The following is a 21,661-nucleotide window of genomic DNA, read 5'->3' on the forward strand; positions in this document are numbered from 1 at the left end:
GCCTGACCAGGGGCTCATGAGACCAACTCCGGCAGACTAAACTTGTGCAAAAAGGTTTTTATTTTAATAAGTAAAAATGGCTAAGCTTCCAAAAGTTCTTAAATAGAATTTCAGAGGGAAGAAAATGTCAGGAGACCAGTGAGCAAGGAGAGAGCCTGATACCAGGCAGATGAGGGGAGCAGCAGGACCCCTTGCCCCTGGCCTCCCGCCAGCCATAAATACAGCCCAGCCCTCAGCAGGGAGGGCCACGCTCCTATGTACACCTAGGAACACTATATACAATCCAGCACAGGGGCCCACCTCGGAGGGGAGTGGGGCCAGGGCTGCCCCTGGGTGCCCACCAACTGCCCAGATCCCATGGGTCCTTTGCTTTCCAGGGGCTCCTCCACCCACCCCTTACAGCAGGGCCTGGCAGGCGCAGGACAGCCCAACCAGGCCAGGCAAGAGGCCCACCCTCCCACCTACTCCTGCCCTCCTGACAAGAGCTCCCCGAGGGCCCGGGCCTGCCAGGTGGAGTGGGCCATCCCTGCGCTTCCAGCCCATGCCTTTTGCACCCACAGCCACGTGCTAAGAGACACCATTTCCTTCTGAACATGTTTTCTCATCTCTGATGCGAGACAGAAGGGCTACCTCCACTCCGGCCTCCACCCCGGGCTCCCGGTGCTACAGCAGGAGCAGGCCGGCCAGGCCGCAGGCCCCAGTCCCTGGGCTGGCAGGGGGAACACGTCCATCACACAGGCACCGGCCTGGACTTCCCTGCAGAATGGGGGGAGAGGGTCATTAGCCTGGGCATATGCGGACACAAGGGAGCCAGGCAGAAGCACACAGCCAGCAGCAGGACAGGCCTAGCCCTGAGCAGCCCTCTCCCCAGAACAGCCCTGCACCCCAAGGTGGCCAGGCAGGCGGGTGGGCAGGCCCGGGCCGCTGGCCCCACACTCACCTGGAGACTCTGCAGCCCCAGCCGTCAGGCTGAAATCAAAGCAACAGGTGTCTCACTGGTGGGCCTGCCTGGGGCCGGGACTCCCCAGGACCCTGAGGCTCCTGCCTCCTTAGACCCAGGCCTTGCCAGGTCCTTCTGTGAGAGGGGCCACGCAGGGGGCTGGGGCTCTGGATTCCAGGCCTGGGGTGGGCTCACTCCTTACCTGAGACCTGGGTGGGCCCTGCCACCACCCCCCCTCTCCAGGAGCCCGGCCCAGGGCAGGGGTACCCGGCCTGCCCTGAAAGAAGTAGGCTTGAGCACAGCCTCAGAACTCTGTTCTGGGCTTTGAGCCAGCAGCCCTGCTTGGAGCCCCAAGGGCTGGGTTTCTCCTTACATGCCCCCCCCACCCGCCAAGGGACCTTTCATGTCCCATCTGTAAAATGGGCCTAACGCTTCCTGCCCAGGCCAGAAAAGGTTGCAAAACAGGTTCTGCATGAGTTTTATAAACCAGAAAACAAAAAGTCCATTCAGGCAAGGGCAGTCCAGTGCTACCTAGAGGGAGGCTCACCTCTCCCCACCCCACCACACACACTTGCCCACTCCCCAAATGCTCACCCAAGGGCTGCAGCTTCCTCCGGATGGAGCCCGGGCGGCTGGTGGTCCCAGAACCGGGGGCGGAGTGCGCTCGTGCTGAGGGCTGTGGGGTCTGGCAAGCTGGTTCCCACTGTGGGTGGCAGGGGTGAGCAGGTGGGCGGGGGCCATGCTGCCCTGGCTCCACACCTCCACCGTGGTGCCCCCCCATTCCCCTCCCAGCCTCCTGAAACTATGTTCCTCTGCAAAAATGGGCACGATGAGGAGAGCCCCAGAATGACCTGAGACCATGTTTGTAAGGAAGGGGGTGAGTTACTCCCACCCACCCCGCGGCCAGCGGAGGACAGCCACAGCTAGTTCTGTGGCCCAGAAGAGTTAGACTAAAAAGCCTCCTGGCACGTGGGTGGCTCAGTCGGTTAAGTGTCTGCCTTCAGCTCAGGTCACAGTCTCAGGGTCCTGGGATCAAGCCCAGAGTCAGGCTCCCTGCTCAGCGAGGAGTTGCTTCTCCCTCTCCTTTTCCCCCCTTTCCCAAGCTCGCTCTAGCTTTTGCTCTCTCAAATAAAATCTTTAAAATAAATAGAGGCTCCTGGGTTCAGGTGCTGGCTCCACACCCCCCCACTTCTGGCATCTTCCTTTCGGCTGTCCCCAATCCCAGACCCTCCTTCCTGCCCCTGACCTGGACTTGACAGCCCAAGAGGCGTCTGTGGCGGTCACCATACCTCCAGATGCTCCTGGCTGGACCAGGACCCGAGCTCTGCCCTGCGGGACCCAGGGCCCAACTCCACAGAGCGCACCCTCTCAGCAAACTTGAGGGAGTACAGTGTCTCGCTGGTGTTCTTCTCCACGGGGGACACCTAGGGGACATGAGAGCTCGTCCCCCACCCAGGCCAATGGGCCTCCCCCTCAGAACTGGAAGGGGCAGTGTGTGCACAGACTTCAGAGCTACTAAGGACAAAGGTCCCTGCCCTGCCCTGCCTGGGGCACCTGGGCCGCAGGGGAACGGAATCCCCAGTTGTGGTGCCGACCAAGCCCCACACCCTGATGGCCCGCCCTCCCGGCCCACCTGAGAGCCTTACCTGCACCACCATGAGCGTCTTGCTGTCCCCACTGAGCGAGTCCTGCAGCAGGTAGGTGAGCTTGGAGTTGCGGAAGGGCACGTGGCCCTGGCGAGAGCGCAGGGCAGCAATGACATCCCCCAGGGCTGACAGCGACTTGTTGATGTGCTGTGCCTCCCGCAGCCGGCTGCCCTCGGCCCCAGACTTGCCCACGCGCTCCGAGCCGGCCAGGTCCACCAGGTTCAGCTTCCCTGCAGAGAGGGCCCCGGGCAGGTCAAGGCCGCCCCGCGCAGAGCAGGTGTCAGGGGTCCTGTGACGCGGCCGCCCACGGCCCTCACTCACCCGTGGTGCGGAGGCCAGTGCTGCAGTCCACCCCGCGCACCGTCACGATGAGCAGGGCGTGTGAGCGGGAGCTGTGCTCGTTCAGGTTGGTGAACTCCGTCGTGCGGTTTGTGTGGCCAAACTCAAACACCTGGCAGAGAGCAGGGCGGGCTCTGGAATCACCTCGTCCCCGAGGACCCCTGGGAGGGGGTGTCCCCAGCCCTGGGGGCTGGGCAGAGACCGCATCGAATCCCACATGTCCTGCTCCAACTCAGCTCGGCCTGTGGGCAGGGGGCTCCCCAGCACTTCCCCGCCCCACAGGCCTCCCCAAACTTGTACCTTGTTGATGTCATCCACGCTCTGCACCTGGAACTCCGTCAGCCCTGGCACGTACAGCTGCCCACTGCCGTCTGGGCACAGCCGGATCTCCAGTTTCTCCTGAGGCTCCTGCCCCAGCAGGTCCCTGCAGGGACAGTCTAGACGGTCACTCCCTCCTCCCACATCTGCCTCAGCTTGAACCACACCCTGCTATCCACCCCCCACATCTGGAATGTTCTCCCACCGCATCGCACCGTCAGGAAGCCTTCCTTAACTATTGGGCCATGCCCCGCTCTCCTCTAGCTCCTTCCCTGCACGCAGTCCGCTGGGGGGCAGAGACTGAATGTTCCCCAAAAGTCTTGTGGTGGTGCTACTCCCGCCCTGACAGTGAACTGAGCTCTTGTGGGCAGGGCCCCCCCAAATCCCTACTCTCATTTCTCACCACCTGGTGTAGCCTACAGAGAGAACAGGTGGACTTGGAGGGAAAAGAGCATCCAGGTCCGGTCTGGGTGCCCCAGGTAGACTCGGAGTGAGCCCTCCTCCCTGCTGCCTGCCCTGCTGGGACCACTGCACCCCTGGGCTGAAGCAGGACATGGGGCCCCAACTCCAATCTTCATCCTGCATGGCCCCACATGGCCCCGAGGACCACAGAGCCACCCTGGAGGCCCACGCCCCATGTAGGGCCTCCCACCTGAGGACCTCGTTGTAGATCTCGGCCGCGCTGACCGTAATGGTGTACTCCCAGTCGGAAGCCTTCTCCTGCACCTCAGAGAAGAGCAGCTGCAGGGCCCGCTGGTTGATGCCTGGGTTCTCAGGGGTCCCCTGGAGGCAGAAGCAAGGTCTCCGTGACCCAGGCCTCTCCTGGCCACAAGGGGTGGGCCGTGCAGATGCTCGTGTGGGGTCTGTGGCCCCCTCCCCCTTGGGCGACCACAGGCCAGCCGCCCAGCCCAAAGCTTCCACCTACCCACTGGTCTGCTTCCCAAACACCCTCCCCTAGCTGTAAGCAACGTCACCCTCTTGGCCCTCAGTTTCCCCCCACCTTCCCATGGTACCGCCCTGCCAGGACTAGTCTGAGACTTAGAGCAGAGGACTGGGTAAAGCACTGGCTGGCACACGAGGGCTGCTGAGCGCCAGGTGCATACCTGCTCCTGGGGCGGGGGGGGGGGGGCCTGGGAAGGGGCACTGGGAACCTGTGATGTCCCTGCCACCACCCAGAGGGAGTCTCATGTCAGGGAGGCCATGGGCTGGGCTCTGTGGGTGGTGGAAGAGAGGCACAGGCAGAGCCACAAGTGCCTTGGGGCTGGATGGGCTGGCCAGCCCTTCTAGAAGGAAATCTGGAGTCCTCACCTGACCTGTTGCCTCCCCTTATGTCGCACCTCCCACTCCCTTCCACTTCTGTGGCTTGGCCTCCTTGCCAGGCCTCAGTCCCCCCAGCATGTTCCGGCCTTGTGGCCTCAGCCCTGCTGATCCCCATGCCTGGAATGCTCTTCCCCACACACCCCCATGGGAGGCTCCAATGTCCCCTCCACAGGCAGATGGCTTCATCTTCCCTCCAAAGGCCTGAGCCCTCCCTCACTTGCTGATTCCTCATACCGGACTTTAGGTTTCCTCTCCAGCCCCTGACAGGACATAGCCTGATTTGCTGTGGGCACTGCTGTCCCCCCAACTGGCGGGCTGGCTCCGGGGAGCAGATACTCTGTGGTCACAGCTGTGCCCGGCCCCCAGAGCAGCGCCCAATGTACATGGGCCTTGGGATGTGTTGCTGGAGGATAGATGCTCCCGGGGGTCACCCCAACTCTGAGTACCCAAGACAGAGTTAGTCCATGCAGACCCCCTTCCCCCACCCACCACCTTGCTTGGCCTGCGCTGCATTACCCAGTCTCATCAGTCCCAGAACTAGGGCAAAAGCAGGGACCAGACTGGGAAGAAAGCCCACATGGCAGCCTCCCCGAAAGGAGCCTGTCCAGACACTGGGACACCTGTCCTCACTCCTTCCCAGAGAACCCCACAGCGCCCCCTCAAGAGTCGGGGAAATGCTAACAAACCAAAGACATCCCCAGGAACCACCTTCCACTTTTACCTAGAGTTGAGATCTTTCCTCCTCTCAATGCTTCCCTCTCCTGCCACTCAGCCTAGGCGGGTTGGCCGCGGGGAGCTGAGGGCCCGCCCCGGCCGAGCGAGCAGAGACTGCCCTCATTCATCCTAAGAGTCCCAGGCCCAGCGCTGCATGGCTGCCCTCTCAGTGCATGGTGGTGACATGAAAGCCCAACCCCGGAGACACACAGGAGGTCTGGCCTCGAGTCTAATGTCAGATGGAGAGCTCCCTGATGCCAGTTTGCTGACAGAGTGCCAGTCCCGCCCCATACCCACCAGGACCATCTCAGGTCCTCCTGGGCAAGATGCCCTCTCTCCAGGCCTGGTGCCTTGGGGCATAACACAGACAACTAGCAGCTCTGCTCCTGGGCCGCTGGAAACCTGAAGGCACGAGGGCAGCAAGGGGGTGGTCCTCACGGGCCGAACTCCTGCCCCCTGCAGCGGGTACCCACCTCCATCGTGTACGTCTTGCCGGCACCCGTCTGGCCATAAGCGAAGATGCAGACATTGAAGCCATCGATGCAGGAGGTGATCAGGGCTTGCACCTCCTGGAACACCTGGGGAGGGGACGTGGGATGAGATGGCGAGCCCCACCCTCCAAGAGCACCCCCCGCCAGCTCTAAGTCTTGTCAGCTCCCCAGATGGCCCTCTCCCTCAGCAGTAATACAGCACATCTTGTGACCTACAAGCGGCTCACAGTGGAAGAATTTATGACTAAACAGGCCCCTTACAACAGACCTCAGTGGGAAATCGGGTTGTCAAGACTGAAGGGAAGACAGGGCAGTGCCTCCTGCCAGCCAGCGCCTGAGGAAGGGCTGCCCAGCCTCCAGCTTCTCCCACACTGAAGGAGAGCTCAGCAAAATGAAGGCAGAGGCCGGCATGTGCCTGGCGCCTGATGCAGCCTGTCTGTCTGCCCACAGAGGACGGGGCAAAGGTGACGCCAAGCACAGGGACAGAAGGGTACAAGCAGGACAGGTCTGGCCGGTCAGCCCTGGCAGAGAGGAGAGAAGAACGCTGCTGAGACCACGTGGCTCTTACGGGCTGAGGGCTCCACGGGGCAGCTGCGGAGTCCTAGGAATACCTGTGGGATGGATCCCGGTGCTCCGGGCTGTAAAAGCAACGACCGACCGCCAGGGTCAGGTGGGTGGGCGGGGCTGTGAGTGTAGGAGGGGCTGCGTAGGTGGGCATGAGCACGTGGGTGGGAGGGGATACGGGGTGGGCGGGGCGCTATGGGTGGGCATGGGCACGTGGGTGGGAGGGGCCTCTGAGTGGGCGGGGCTGTAAGGGTGGGATGAACCCCGGAGGTGCCATAGGCTGTCCTTGAATCTCCTTTCAGCAGAGGCTTCTCAGCCTTATCTTCCCACTGTCTTCTCACCTCCAGTGGAAGAAGCAAGGCATCCCAGCACCCCAAGCTTCTCCATCCTGTCTCTCCCACTCTTAGATTTCTTTCTGTATATGCCCCCTTCATCTCTCCCTGTGTGCCCCCACCCCACCCGGCAACCCCGCACGGCTCTCTGTCCGCTTCCCCACAGGGCCACACTCACGTCCTGCTGTGATGCCCGCGGGGAGAAGACCTTGTCCAGCTCGAAGGATACAGGCTTTCCTTTATGCAGCAGGTGGATGATGGAGTCGTCGTCAGCATCGAAGGTCACAGCATTGGTCGCATCAGGTCCTTCCCCATCCTCTTTGGTGACTGGCCGGACACGAGCAATCACCCGGATGTTCCCTGGATTGTGTGGGGGAGGAGAGAAAGGTACATACAGTCAAGACCAGACTGCCTCCCCACTGGGATGCTTTGGTGTCCTAGCCTTCTGAGCAAGGCCACCCGCAATGCTCTATTGTCAGTCACTCGCACCACCATGAATTCATGCATCAGTACACTTTTTTCCTGGACAAACCGGCTGAGAGTGGGAGCCTTACGTTGGGGACAGGGAGGAAAGGTTAATTGTGGGGCTCAGGCACTGCACCCAGTCTGGGTGGGATACCAAATGGACACTATCTCTGAACTTCAGTTTTCTTTATTCCATGAGGGGTATGGGTCCCAGTAAGCCAAGGGACTTGTTCTGTCATTCTAAAAGGACTTTGTGGATGCCCGAACAGGGCTTGGGAACCAGATGGGCAAAGAGAACCAGACAGCAGGTGGACAAGCAGCACATGGAATGAGGACAGGCAACAAGGCAGCTCTGGGGGGTCCTGGGGGCACAGACTGTGCCATCCTCTTGCTTCAAGCCCTTCCGCCAGATCTCAGTGCTCCCGGAAAGAAGAACAAACTCTCCAGGACAGCCAGCACGTCCCCACCTTCCCCTTCACCTGTACACTCCAACCCATTATCCAGGCCTCAGCCATGGCTTTGCCTCCTTCAGGAAGCCCTGCAACACCCCCGACTGTCAAACACAGAGGGGCTCTTAGAGCCCCTCCCCCGCCCCAGTAACAGAGGGCAGTGTCGGGGTTCTCTGGGTGCTTACAGATCACCGTCTGCTCCCCCAGCTGCAGGGAGCCCTGTGAGGGCAGCAACAGCATCTGGGGGCCCACGGCCACATCTCAGTGTCTGGAACAGCCCACAAAGGACCCCTGGTCCTTTGTGCTGTAAACAAGCATTCTCAGGCTCCTCCTGGCCCTAGGGTCAGAACAAGCGGCCTTCCAGCCATCCACCACCCAGGGCTTCTGCACCCCTCCCCCTGCTGTTCCCCCCTCCCTGCCTCAGGGCCTGGGGGCGCCTGCCACAGGCACTTGGGGGAGGGCTTCAGAGCTGGACGGATCCAAGTCCAGATCCAAGGTGGGCCACTCAGTAGCCATGCGGGTCTGAGCCAGTTCACTGACCTCTCTGGGCCCGGGTTCCCTCATCTACAGAAAGTGGGAGGTACAGGAGCCCCTGGTGACAGGGCACAGGCTCCAGGGAGTGGGGCTGGGGCGGGGGGTAGGGGGGCGGGCCAGCATCAGCTCCAAGCCAGGTGGGACCCCTGTGTGGGCGCTCCCAGCCTCCTCCCCTGCCCCCCCCCCGCCCCCCCCCCTACCCCCACCGCAGCAGTTACCTTTCAGCCGCACCAGCTCATTGTGGCATTTCTTCCGCAGCTGCAGCTCCCGCCGGTACTTGCGCAGGAGCTCCTGGTTGTTGCTGTTGACCTCCTCGATGGCCTGGCCGATCTGGGGAGAGGGGGCATGCACAGCGCTCTAGGGGGCTGGATCCACCAAACCGGCCTGTTCCGTGGCCGGTTCCCCCTCCTGCCCCGAGCTGAGTGCTTGAGGTGCGCTGTCACCTGTCAACTCCTTCCAACAGCCTCTGCTCAGAGGTGCAGCTGCCCCCACTGTTTTAGAGAGGAACAAACTGAGCCTCAAAGAGACTAAGCCGAGGGTCAAGGTCGCCCTGCTAACAAAGCAAACAGCCAGGACTCTGCCCTCACTCCCCACCACCAGTGCCTGGCTGTAATAATACGACCCAACTGGAGCCAGATTCCAGCTCTACCCCTGAGCAGCTGGGGGACCTAAGACAACCAGCTGGGTCTTCACGTCTCATTTTTCTCATCTGTAAAATGGAAATAACACCATCTAATCTGTGGATCTGTAGCACCTGGGCGGTAACGATCTGCAAGTCACACTTCATAGGGGAAAGAGGCAAAATGCAGACCACACATGCAATGTTCCCCTCTGTTGGGCAGAAGGGAGTGTGTCCACAGGGTTTTGGGGCTCAGATCCTGATGGGCATCTGCCTCTGGGGAGTGCAGTCCAGGGCAGCAGAGAGGGGCCCTTCCTCTTCATCTGATGACCTTCTGCACAGTTTGAACTTTCTACCATGTCCATATGTTATTGACATAATTTTTCTACAGAAAAAGAACTATTTTCTATTCCCAAAATATATCAGTCTCTCTACCCTGCGGGGCCATGGTACAGATTCAAGGAGCTGACAGCTATGAAAGGCTTGGCACGTAGGAGGCACTCAAAGACGCTGGCTATTCTCATGCTGTATGAGAACAGCTTAAGAAAATTAAAACAAACCGACATAAGAATATACGTAGCATGTCTGAGATACAAGGATATATGCTGCATGCTTGGTTTAAAGAGTCCTAAGAAGCACGGGCACCTGTGTGGCTCAGTTGGTTAAGCGTCTGACTCTTGATTTTGGCTCGGGTCATGATCTCAGGGTCGTGAGATCGAGCCCCATGTTGGGCTTTGCTCTGGGCATGGAGCCTGCTTAAGATTCTCCCTCTGCCCCTCCTCTCCCCCACTCTAAAAAATAAAAAATAAATAAAGAGTCATAAGACAAATACCAAAATACGTGCCCCTGACCAGTCTGTCAGTCGGTCCCCGTGAGGGGGAGGACAGCTGTTGCCTAGGGGGGCTTTGCTGCATTTTGGAATGGAGAACTGGGCTCGGGGCCTCTCCGAGCCTCCTTCCCACCCCCTCAGGCACACACTGCACTCACCTCAGCCTTGACGCTCTTGAGGGCCTCCTGCAGGAGCAGGGGGAAGCCCCGCACCTGCCGCTTGAGCCCATTGTAGTCGCTGGTGAGGGTCCTCAGTGCTGGCTGCAGCGTCAGCAGGTTGGTCCGGACACCTTGGGGGACATGAGAGGTGCAAGGTGGACAGGCTGAGGGGCTGCGGGAAGGGGGACGGGGCAGGGCCCGGCCTGCTGGCTCACCTGCCAGGTTCTCGTGCACAGCCTTCATCTCCACCTGGGCTCTGGCAAAGGCCTCCTCAATGGCCCGGTTCTTGTCTTCCTCCAGGGACTGCATCTCCTCCAGCATCTGCCCGTGTGCCCGCTCCAGCTCAGACTCATACATGGCGATCTGATGGCCCAGGCCAGAAGCTCAGTGTGGGGCTCAGGAGGGAGAGGGATGGGTGCCCAAGAGAAGCCCCAAGCCTTACCCCACATGCACGTGGGCATACAGTGCCCTCCACACGTCCACACAAACACACACACAGGAGAGGGGCAGACGGCCATCTCGCTTTCCGAAAGACTCCATGCAGCTCTTTCCTTCATTAGCCCTAACACCTGGGTCCTGGCACCTAACAGGTGCACCTAACAGGTGCACAAGTCACAGGCCCCAGGAGAGTGGGGGGAGCATATGTTATAATGGTGACCAGGCCTCCCTTTCCCAGAATGTGTGTGTGGCGAAGGGGGGTGGTGGGCGGCTGTGCAAGGACACTCTTGGGATTATGTCCCTGAGCGCCCCCTGGAGGTGGGTTCCATGAGGGCATCATTCTACAGATAAGGAAACTGAGACACAGACAAAACTTGGCCTTGGTCACACAGGCAGCCGGCAGAGGAGGAACTGGAACCCAGGTCTGTGGGCCTCCCTAGGGCTGACCCACTGCACCGTACTGACGGCCCACCTCTGGCTTTCCAGCTGGGTGTGCCCCTGCTCTCCTCCAGCCCCAAGCACCCCCCAGCAGCCTGTGCACCTGTGCCCGGAGCTGCGCGGTCAGCTGGTGTGAGCTCTGCAGCTGCTGCTCCATCTCCTTCAGCACCTGCCTCTGCATGGCCACCTGCTCCTGAAGGTGCTGGTTCCGGGCCTGAGACTCACTGAGGGCCTGCTTGGTCTTGGATGACTCCACCTCTACGGTCCTGATGACGTACTGAGAGGGAAGGAAGGGACAGGCACGTGGAGGTGTGAGGGTCCCTTGGCCTCCCTTGGGGGGGGGGCCTGAGATGCAGCTGACTTTGAGAGGGGACCCTCAGGGACATCCCACCCAGAGCACCCAGGGAAAAAACTAGAGGAGCTTCAAGGTCCTGGCTTTCCAGGATGCTGCAGGGTCTCCGGGAATCCTCTCACTTCGGGAAGCCCACCAAGAGCCTGGCTGTGGCCCCAGACTGGGTACGGAGCAGACAAGAAGGGCCCAGACAAGGGCAGAATCTTGCGATGCCCATACCCATGCCTGGCAGGTGCGGGCACATCAAGCCTCAGGGGCCAGATGCCTACTACATGCCCCGGACAGCAAGAAGGGGGAGGAGAGGGAGCAAGACAAAGCACAGATCTGGACTGATTCCTCCAATCACTCACCCCTACTCATTCACCAAGACAAGGTGCAGCCCTGCCCTTGGCACTAGGGGCCAAGAGAGCAAGGGCCCCACATGTGGCCCCAGCCAGAGACTCACCTTGATGGGCGGCGACTGGGCCCGCAGGCTGGCGATGGTCTCGTGGCTGTCTCGCAGGCGCCGGCTCAGCCGCTCCTCCTCCTGCGCCTTCTCGGCCAGGCAGTCCTTGAGCCGCAGCTCCACCTCGGCCAGCCGGTCGGTCTTCTGCTGCACCTCCAGGTTCAGCTCGGACAGCATGCCCTTGTTCTCGGCCACCTCCAGCTGGAGTTGCGACAGCTTGTTCCGGAGCTGGGCGCTCTCCTGCAGGCAGGCAGTCGGGAGCGGGGCCCGGGACAAGTGTGCAGCAGACAGAGGGAAGGGCAGACAAGCAGGCAGGGGTCACAGTGAGGAACCGGGTTCGCCGCTAGGGACCCAGCCTGGCAGGAGCAGCTGGGGCCAGGCCAGCCCGCTCACCTGGCTGTGCTCGCAGCCCGAGCAGGGGGCCGCCGGCTTGGCCCGCAGCTCCTGCAGCTCAGCCTCGAAGCGCCGCATCTCCTGCCTCAGCCGTTCATTCTCCGCCACCAGCAGGTCGCGGTGCTTCTCCAAGTCCGTGCCCCCCTGCAGAGAGCCAGAGCACAGGGGGCGCAATGGGGCCTGGGAGGACCCTGGCAGCAGAGAGCAGGGAGATGGGGTGGGGGGCAAGGGCAGGGGAGAGAATAGGAGAGGAAGAAAAAGAAAGGCGGGCAAGGGAGGGAAGAGAGCAGGAACTCAAGAGGGACATAAGGCGAAGACAGAGGAGAGAAGGGGTGCCGGAGGGATGGCCTTCACCCACCCCTCTCATTCTATTTTCCTGAGTGTGAAAGTAACAAGAGAGTCGTATTTATACACAGACTTCACACTCCTCTTTTACATCAGCAGACGAGAAGTAACCTCCTTCCCTTTGGCGGTCACACGGCCTCCGAGGGCCTAGTGAGTGGTGATAAGTATTCGGGGCCGACTGGCAGTCTGCTGGCCCCCACCCGGGCTGGACATGAGGGCTCTGCAGAGATGGGGTCCCGCACCCCATCCAGAAGGGTCAGACTGCACAAGGCCGGGTCAGCCCCCCAATAGCCCCCACCTCGGGATGGTGGTGTCGAGCCTCACCAGCTCTGATCGGAGGCGGCTCACTTCCTGGGCCTGGCTGATGAGCTTCTCCTTCAGGTTTTCCACCTGCCGGCACAAAGCCACGGTCATGGTGAGCCTTGTTCCTCACCTCCAGCCACACCCAGGCCTGATCTCTCAGCCCCCAACCCCCATCGGCCCTCCCTGTGTTCAAGCATCAGGGCATGCCTGGGACTCCAGGTGAGAGACACCTGCCCTGTCCCAACAGTCTTCAGCGCCCTCACCTGACGCAAGACCCAGGGAGCCCAGGCTCTCAGAAAAGTCTGGGGAGCAAGCAGAGCAGAGGTGACCCCTGTGCCACTTGGAGCCCACGCCAGACTCGGGCTGACCCTCAGGACCCCTGCCTTGCACTGGCCCTTGTCGTGGCCTCTGTCTACTCAGGTATTTGTAACTTTATATTCTTTTTTCTTAAAAGGGCTCCCAAATTGTATAAACTCCAGACACTATAAAACCTAGATCGGTCTTTGCCTAGAACCTAGATTCTTCCATTCAGGGGGTTCCTAGCAAGTCAGCCTGTGGAGACAGGTCTACCAGGGACCAGGGCACATCTCAGACCTCTGCCCCCCCCCAGCTCCCAGTCTGCCTTGCTGGAGAGCTGGGGCCAGCAGAGAAGGGGGTGCACACCCTGTCACCCTCTGCTGACTGCCCTCCCTGCAGGCCCCAGACCCCGACTCCACATCAGCCTCCCTCCAGGAACCTCTCAGGAAGTAACCCAAAAACACAGCTGAAGACTTTGGCACCAGTGTTCCTCAGGGCATGTCTGGACATCTTCTTCCAGAACATTCTGTGATGACTGTATCTGACTGCAGCTCACCTTGAAAAGGCCCAGGGAGTCAGACTCACTCTGTGGGGGGCTAGGAGGTGGGTTTTACCCCAGAGGGCCATGAAGCTCTGGGTTCTTATTACTAAGCAACAGCTGAGGAAGTCCGCTGCCTGCAGGCGCCGGGCCAGCCAGGTACAGGGGGTGAGCGTGTATCACAGCTCCCCATTTTACACGGCTGAGATGTCATCCGTGGTTTGTGGCAGCACAGGGGGCACACAGGTAGGTGCACAGTCTCCCAGAGTGGGAGAGGGCAGCCTCTGCTCCCCCAAGCTGAGCTGGTGAGGGAGGAAATGGACGACAGCCCAAGCCTGCGCCGCTTCTCTGCCCCCTTCCTCTGAGAGCTGGCATGAGCGAGGGACCGCTGGCAGAAGGCGCCCTGTTACCCCTTAGCCGCGAAGCCGGGGTAACCTCAATACCCAGCATCAGGGGGACGGTCAGGTAGGTCACGGCGGGTGCTCATACGGGCTGTTGCGGTTATGGTTGTTTGTCGAAAGTTTCGACCTGGAGGAAGACCCCTCAACACACTAGGTCAAAAATCCAGAAACAAAACCATGAATGCAACAGCCAAAAGTGATGGTCTCTGGACTGTAGAATTACACCCGACAAATTCTTCGTGCTTTCAGGCAATTTTTAAGTCTCAAATAACAGGAATTCCTCTCACACTCCCTCATCCTGAAATAGATGGGTCTATTTCCCTTTGAAAGATTGGGGTGCCCCTGTCCCCCATCCTTCCCTGGGAAATCGCCCCAGGAAGACCCACTTGCACTAAGCAGGTGCCCCAGACAGGCCGCTTCCTCAGCACCGAGCAGGCGTGCTCTGACCTCGCTCGTCCCTAACGCCACTGGCGCTCAGACCCGGATGCGGCAAAAGTGGGGTTCTCCAGGGCTTGCTGTGGGGGGGCAGGAGGCCCACCTGCTGCCTGCCTGCAGCCCAGGCTCCTGCTCCTTTCTTGCATCACAATCAGAACTCTGGGTGCTCCAGGGCTCTGCCTGGAATCCCTGAGGTGTGCCCCAAAAGGAACTGTCTACAGAAGGCTGGGGTTGTGGGTGGGGGGTTGAGGAAGAGGCTGTCACACACTCTTTTCGTAGAGGTGTCAGTCATCTCCTGGCTCCTGGCTCATCTCCGACAACGGGGTGGGGTGGGGTGGGGTTGGGGGCACAGGCCACCAACACTGTGGGTGGCCCGTCAGGACCAAGCCACTCTGTGGTGCGTGGCTCAGGAGCGGGACGGCTGCCCTCCACCCAGAGGGCTCTGCTTCAGGAGTGGTGAGGGCATAGAGTGGGGCGCTGGGGGTGAACCAGACCAGCGAGCAAGGCCTTCCAGGGGAGAGAGCTCCTGTGAGCATCCCTTCACACACCTGCCCCAGCTGAGTTGGTCGTGGTGCCTGCATCTGGAGGAAAAGAGGGGAGGGACCTTCTCTGTTAGCCCTCAGAGGCCCTGCCCCCAGCAGGTGGCAGGCACACACTAGATACTCAGTAAACCCCTGAATAACAACAGAAGCGCAGCACGCACATTCCTGAGTGCAGAGAGCCAGGCCAAAGGAGAAGCAGGCTCCTGGCAGGCTGCCCACGTCAACCCCAGGGTGGAGGAAGGGACCAGGACCAGGTCTGTACAACACCCCTGCCCAGGCTCAGGCTCCCCAGCAGCCAGAGAAACTGGGTCACGGGCCCGGTGCGGAGGGTCTCAGTGGGAGCGGGGCGCTGGGGCCTGTCTGCCACAAACCCACATTTCCGCGTCTCAGCAAAAGCAGGCTCCGAGGAGGGTGGGGCTGCCCCTGCCAAGGGCTGTGTTCCAGACTGTCTGCTCCCACCGGCGGAGACAACCTGCTGATTACCTCCCCACCTCCCGCCAAGGCCGCCTCACGGTCACCACAGCTATCTTCTGAGGAAAAGAGGGCTCTCTCAATGGCAAGATCAAGGCATGGCTGAGCTGAAAGGGCAAGAGGTCCTGGGATCCAGAACACCTCAAGGAAACACAGGCCAGAGGGGCATCCCCGGGAAGCACTGCATCCTGTCCCCACATACATCCCCTCGCAGGACACCCGACTCCTGGCCACATGACTGCTCACTATGCCTGTCTGGCCCCATCCAGCCTGCCCTGCCCACCGCCAAGTGTTCACATCTGAGTCCTTCTGCCAGTGAGGGGCAGCTGAGCTCCTGGGTTCTCAGGGCAGACTGCCCAGCTTTCTAAAATAGACATCACTCTACCCCCTGAGTAACCTTGGAAAAGTCTCAACTCTGCCTCATGGGGCTAATGAGGCCACCCCTGGGAGGATGTCTGGAGGATTAAGTGACATTAAATGAGATAATACACGTAAAGCACTTAATGAGTTCTATTGTTAGAATGAAGGCCCCTGAAGGCAGAGATATTGGTCTCCTGAGTGGGTGCCACACTGCCCGTGCCTAGGACAGCCCCTGGTACACAGCAGGAGAAAGAATGCTGAGTGCACGAGAGGCAGAGCAGAGTCTCTGAGTGAGGCTGTCAGGCAGGGCGTGGGGCAGGAGGGGTGCTGGAGATGGGGGCAGCGCTGGGCACCAGAGGAAGGGCGCTGGCTTCTGCCAAAGGCAGGAGCTGCTACGAGGCCCCAGGCAGTGGGTGCCACACGGGAATGGCAGGCCAGAGAAGCCACGTCTTCCAATATTTTCTGACAAAATAGGAAGTCCAGATTTTTGTGGGAATTTAGCCAAGGCTTAAAGATTGACAACTAATCTGATTACAAAAAAGCAGGCCAACTAGAACTAATAAGCAAACTTAGCAGAGTCACAGGATACAAAATCAACATGTAAAAATCGGTGGTTCCTCAGGATGCCTGGGTGGCTCAGTCGGTTAAGGGGCCAACTCTTGGTTTCAGTTCAGTCATGATCTCAGGGTGGGGAGATCGAGCCCTGCTTGTCCCTCTCTGACCTCTGCTTCTTTCCCCACGCTCTCCCTCTTTCTCAAATAAATAAAATCTTAAAAAAAAAAAATCAGTTGTGCTTCTACACACAATGAATAATTTAAAAAGGAAATTAAGGAAACAATTCCATTTACAATAGCATCAGGGAGAGTAAGATAGGAATAAACTTAATCAAGGAGGCAAAAGATCTGTACATTTAAAACTGTAAAATGTTGTTGGAATCGATTAAAGATGACACTGATAAATGAAAAGACAGCTTGAGATGCCTGGGTGGCTCACTCAAGTGTCTGCCGTGGGTTCAGGTCATGATCTCAGGCTCCTGGGATAGAGCCCCATGTCCGGCTCTGCTCAGCGGGGAGTCTGCTTCTTCCTCTCCCTCTGTCCCTCCCGTGCTTGTACTCATTTGCTCTCTCAAATAAATAAAAACCTTAAAAAAAAAAAAAAAGACACTCCATGTTCACAGACTGTCATATTGTTAGAATGTCCGTATTATCCAAAGTGACACAATGCAATCCCCATCCAAATTTCAATGACATTTTTTGCAGAAATAGAAAAATCCATCCTAAAATTCACATGAAATCTCAAAGGACCCCCAAGTGCCAAAACATACCTGCAAAAGAAGAGAAAGTTGGAGGTCTCACACTTCCTGATTTCAGAAGTTAATCACAAAGTTACAGCAATGAAAATAATGATGTATTGGCACAAAGACAGACATAGAGACCAATGGAATAGAACAGACAACCCAGAAATAAGCTTTCGCGTATGTGGTCAATTGCTTTTTGACAAGGGCGCCAGGGCCATTCAATGAGGAAAGGACAGTCTTTTCAACAAATGGTGCCGGGAAACTGGACATTCACGTGCAAAAGAATGAAGCTGGACCCTTGCTTTACACCACAGACAAAATTAATTCGAAACAGATCACAGACCTCAATGTAAAAGCTAAAATTATACAACTCTTAGAAGAAAATATAGAGGAAGACCTTCACAGCGCTGGATGTGGCAGTGCCCTCTTGGATGGGACACCAACAGCACAGGCAACCCACAAGAAAATAGATAAGCGGGACTTCATTGAAATGAAACCTTTTGTGCCTCGAAAGACACCATCAACAGAGCAGAAAGGCGACCCATGGAATGGGAGAAACTCTCTGCAAATCATATACTGATGAGGGGTTAATATTCAGAATACAGAGAGAACTACGACACAACCACAAAAACAAAGAAACAAAACAAAACAATAAAACCCCACCAAAACGATTCAGGATGGGCAAAGGACTCGAATGGCCACATCTGCAAGGAAGACAGACACACGCTCCACGAGCATGTGACAAGAAGCTCACACACTAGTCATGAGGGGGATGCTAATCAAAGCCACGATAAGATTCCACCTCACACCCATTATGATGGCTATTATTTAAAAAAACAAGCAAACAAACCCTCAGAAAATAACAAATATTGCTGAGAATATGGAGAAACCGGACCTTTTGTGTGTTGCTGGCGGGAATGTGAAATGGTGAACCCCCTGTGGAAAGCAAGACAGTAGATTACTCAGTTTTAACTGGAACGACCATGTGAGCCAGCAATTCCACTTTGGGGCATTTACCCAAAAGGAATTAAAATATCTCGGAGTGGTATCTGCACACCCATGGTCGTAGCAGCCTCATTCGTAAGCAACCCAAGCACCCAATGATGAATGAATGGATAAGCAAAGCGTGGTGCATCCATACATGGGAATATTATTCTGCCTCGAAAAAGAAGGAAATCCTGGGGCACCTGGGTGGCTCAATCAGTAAAGCCTCTGCCTTTGGCTCAGGCCCTGATCCCAGGGTCCTGGGATCGAGCCCCGTGTGGGGCTCCATGCTCAGTGGGGAGTCTGCTTTGCACTCACACACACCCTCTCTCAAACAAATAAATAAAATCTTTTAAAAAAAAAAAAAGGAAATCCTGCCGCTTGCCGCAGCATGGATGAGCTTGGGGCATCACGGTAAGTGAAATAAGCCAGTTGCAAAAGACAAATACTGTGATTCCACTTACATGAAGCACCGGGAATAGCTACATTCATCGAGGCAGAGAGTAGAACCGTGGGGGGCAGGGGCTGGGGGACCGGGGTGCGGGAGTAGGAAGTTAGTATTTAAAGGGAACAGTTTCAGGTCTGCAAGGGGTAAGAGTTCTGGGCACGGATGGTGGTGCGGGCTGCACAGCAGTGTGAACATATTCATACCCTGAATTCTACACCTCGAAACAGCTGGCACGGTAAATGTTCTGTTAGGCGTATTTATCACAATGTTTTTAATGGTTAAAAAAAAAAACAGGCAAACAAGACGCACTTGGTGGCTGATCTAGTCCGCCAGTCTGCAGCCTCTGAGCACAGTTTTTTAAGATTCTACCTTGAGGTTCAGGGGCAAAGAGAGGGGAGTGCAGTGTGGGCACGTGGACCGCCGGTAGCAGCCTTGGGAGTGCAGAGGCCACTGCTCCAGGGACATCCACAAAGGAGAGGGAGCTCGAGGTTGCCAGGATGTGGCCTGGGGCTATTGTTGCCAATGCTGGGGACAGTCCTCCAGGCCTGGGGACAGTCATCCAGACTGGCCACAGCCACATGTTGGTTGCCAGGTCAAGACTGGTGGCCTCTGTGGCCTAGGTCAGCCAGAGGCCCGAGGCAGAGGTCCAGCCGCTCCCCACAAGGAGCACAGTGGGCTCCCGGTAAATTCAACTGTCGCCATGACATTGATCATGGTGATGCCACCAAAGACTCCCGCAGCCACACAAGCCCAGCTCCCAGCGGGATAATGGCAGCCCCCTTTACTGAGTCAGCTTGGTCTGTAGGGCATGGGGGCTCCCTAAGATCACCCCTTTGAGCCCCCCAATTCTGTGAGGTAGATACCATTCTTATCCCCACTGTCCAGGAAGAAAACAAAGATTCCAAGAGATGAAGCTAAGCCTTAGTTAAGCAACTCATTCAAGGTCACCTGACCACTAAGCAGTGGACATCAGATTGAAACTCGGGTCTGTGGGGACCCCCAGGGGGCCCTCGAACTCAACTGCCAGGGCTACGCTGCCTTTCAGGAAGAGCACTGTGGGAAGGCAGCCCAGAGTCAGGATTCGAACCCAGCTCCTGGCCCATGTAGTAGGACAGAGTGCCACAGAGTTGGACCTTCTGAAGAGGAGCCCAGAGACCTAGAGCTTTAGGGACATCCCCTGAAATTTTCAGTGAGGAACTCTCAGTGAGGAAGTTTAAGGATCAGACTCAAGCAAAGAGGAGGAACCGTTTGGAATTTTCCCAATCATCCAGGGAAGCCAGGGGTGGGAGAGGACAGGGGCTGGGAAGATCTGGAAAGCGAGGGCACAAAGACACCAGGAAGGCTGAGATGCTTCACCTTCCATTTCCCCTGTAAAAAGTAAGGAGATTTTGCTAAATGGGGCACCTGGGTGGCTCAATCTGTTAAGCGTCTGCCTACAGCTCAGGTCATGATCTCAGGGTCTGGGGATCGAGCCCTGCCCTCCATTGGGCTCCCTGCCCAGTGGGGAGTCTTCTTCTTCCTCCCAACCCCTGACTTGTGCTCGCTCTCTCTCTCAAATAAATAAATTAAAATCTTTACAAAAAATAAAAAAGTAAAAGAAGAAAAAAATTTTTTAATTTGTTTAAAGTGACGAAAGGGGGCGCCTGGGTGGCTCAGTGGGTTAAGCCTCTGCCCTCGACTCAGGTTATGATCTTGGGATCCTGGGATCAAGTCCTGCATCAGGCTCTCTGCTCAGCAGGGAGTCTGCTTTCCCCCTTCTCTCTCTCTCTCTCTCTCTCTGCCTACTTGTGATCTCTGTCAAATAAATAAACAAAATCTTTAAAATAAAATAAAATAAAGTTACGAAAGGCCACGTATTGTTATGATTTCATTTCTATGAAATGTTCAGGAAAGGCAAATCCCTACAAACAGAAAGCGGATCCCTGGTTGCCAGGGGTTGTGGTGGCAGGGAAAAGGAGACTGATGAAATAGGCCTTTTTAGGGAGATGAAGATGTTCTGAAATTAGATGGTGGTGATGGTCAAATCACCGTCTAATATACTTAAGATCTTTAAATTGTACACCATAAAGGGGTGAATTTTATGGTATGTGAATTATATTTCAGTAAAGCCCTTTAAAGAAAAACTTTTTCAAAAATAAAGTGCCAGGACAGGGAAAGAAGAGCTGCTGCTAAGTTCCTGCCACGGGCCAGGCATGTCCTGCAGGGTGTGAGCCCTAGACCAGCCCCCAGGCCCACAGGGCTAACCAAACCGTGGTTCTGCCCCTGTACTCATCTTGCTCCTCCTGCCACAGTCCCTTTGCACAGACTGATTTCTCAGCTCAGAACCCACTTCCTCTGCTTTGTGCCAAACCTTAGTTCCAGCCCTACTTTCTCAAGGAGGCTGTACCTGACCTCCCTGACAGGTCCTGATGTCCCAGACAAAGGCCTCTGGTACAAGCCCTTATGCCCTGTGTGTGCCCACCTGCAGAGCCCTTATTACTCTTCTAACTTAACACGTGAGCATGTAACAAATGTCTGCCTTCCCCAAGATGCTAGACCGCAGCCTCTGTAGGCCAGGGCGTGCCTGCCCATCTGGATGTCCCCAGTGGTTAGCCTGGTGCCCAGCGCATACCAGGCACTCCACAAACATCTGAGGGCAGGAGGCAGAAGGGTGATAAGGGAGGCAAAGAGACAAAAAGTTGGTGTGTGACCCTGCCTAGAGGAGCCCCCGAAAATGAGGCAGACAGGCCCAGAGGCAGCAAACAATGGTGTCAGTGTCTCAGAGGGAGACATGGAGCACTAGGGATGCCCCAAGGAGGCCCGCCTAACTCCCCAAGGGGCAGGTGGTCAGAACACACAGCTTTTGAGAAGAGGAGACACGGGTGCGCTGGGGGAAAATGCTACATTGAAAAAGTGCCTAAAGGTAATCTAGGTAATCTCCCTAGAACCAAGAACAAGTCACAGTACTCAGTGATGTTCCCCCAAGCAGAAGGTCCACAGGCTGGGTCACCACAGAGGAAGAACTTGGCTCCACCTGAGGGCAGGCCTCTCAACAGAGAGCCCTGGGCCCTGAGTTCAGGGCACAGATCCGAGGCAGAGATGACATAGAGACAGGGTGGGTGGCTTTGGGGAAGTGCAGAAGGTCAGACAGATACAAAAGACAGATGCTGACCAGGGCGGTGGGGAGCTGAGCCCCTGGAAAGGGGCCTCAGGGCCCATGTGCAGGTGGGGGAGGAGAGCCCAGGATGAGCCCCGGAGAGCACGTGGCTCAGAGTCTGCACTCATTTCTCTGGCCAGCCAAGGAAGGAGATGGTGTTTGCCAGCACACACCTGAGGTTCTCCCTGGCTTCTGTAGACCCGAGAGCTCTTCCTCCCACATGCACTCACAACAGCCTCTCCTTTCCTCCCAGTCTTCCCTGGGGTGACCTCCGCAGTTAAGTTCTGCCCAGTAGCCAGACGGGGTGGACTCTGCCCCGG

The 21,661-nt window shown here is 57.4% G+C and overlaps 1 protein-coding gene across 6 annotated transcripts in view; it reads right to left on the minus strand.

The window, feature by feature from the left end:
• Window positions 1-42: 42 nt before the first annotated feature.
• LOC111157426 (kinesin family member C3) overlaps window positions 43-21,661 on the minus strand; it is a 37,206-nt gene continuing 15,587 nt past the window's right edge. For 3 of the 6 annotated variants that reach the window (XM_022518817.1, XM_022518811.1, XM_022518815.1), the window contains 15 exons: window positions 12,454-12,519; window positions 11,785-11,928; window positions 11,392-11,631; window positions 10,698-10,871; window positions 9,934-10,081; window positions 9,719-9,849; window positions 8,331-8,442; window positions 6,843-7,024; window positions 5,751-5,855; window positions 3,896-4,026; window positions 3,226-3,349; window positions 2,908-3,037; window positions 2,587-2,816; window positions 2,230-2,364; window positions 981-1,643 (listed from right to left, as the gene is read on the minus strand). In XM_022518817.1, coding sequence (XP_022374525.1) covers window positions 1,245-1,643; window positions 2,230-2,364; window positions 2,587-2,816; window positions 2,908-3,037; window positions 3,226-3,349; window positions 3,896-4,026; window positions 5,751-5,855; window positions 6,843-7,024; window positions 8,331-8,442; window positions 9,719-9,849; window positions 9,934-10,081; window positions 10,698-10,871; window positions 11,392-11,631; window positions 11,785-11,928; window positions 12,454-12,519 — 2,451 coding nt within the window. In that variant the 3' untranslated portion in view covers window positions 981-1,244. The other 3 variants (XM_022518816.1, XM_022518812.1, XM_022518813.1) reach the window with 2 other exon arrangements.

The sequence above is a fragment of the Enhydra lutris genome, unplaced genomic scaffold (genome assembly GCF_002288905.1).
Source record: "Enhydra lutris kenyoni isolate GAN:26980312 unplaced genomic scaffold, ASM228890v2 scaffoldscaffold54, whole genome shotgun sequence".
Lineage (NCBI taxonomy): Eukaryota > Metazoa > Chordata > Mammalia > Carnivora > Mustelidae > Enhydra > Enhydra lutris.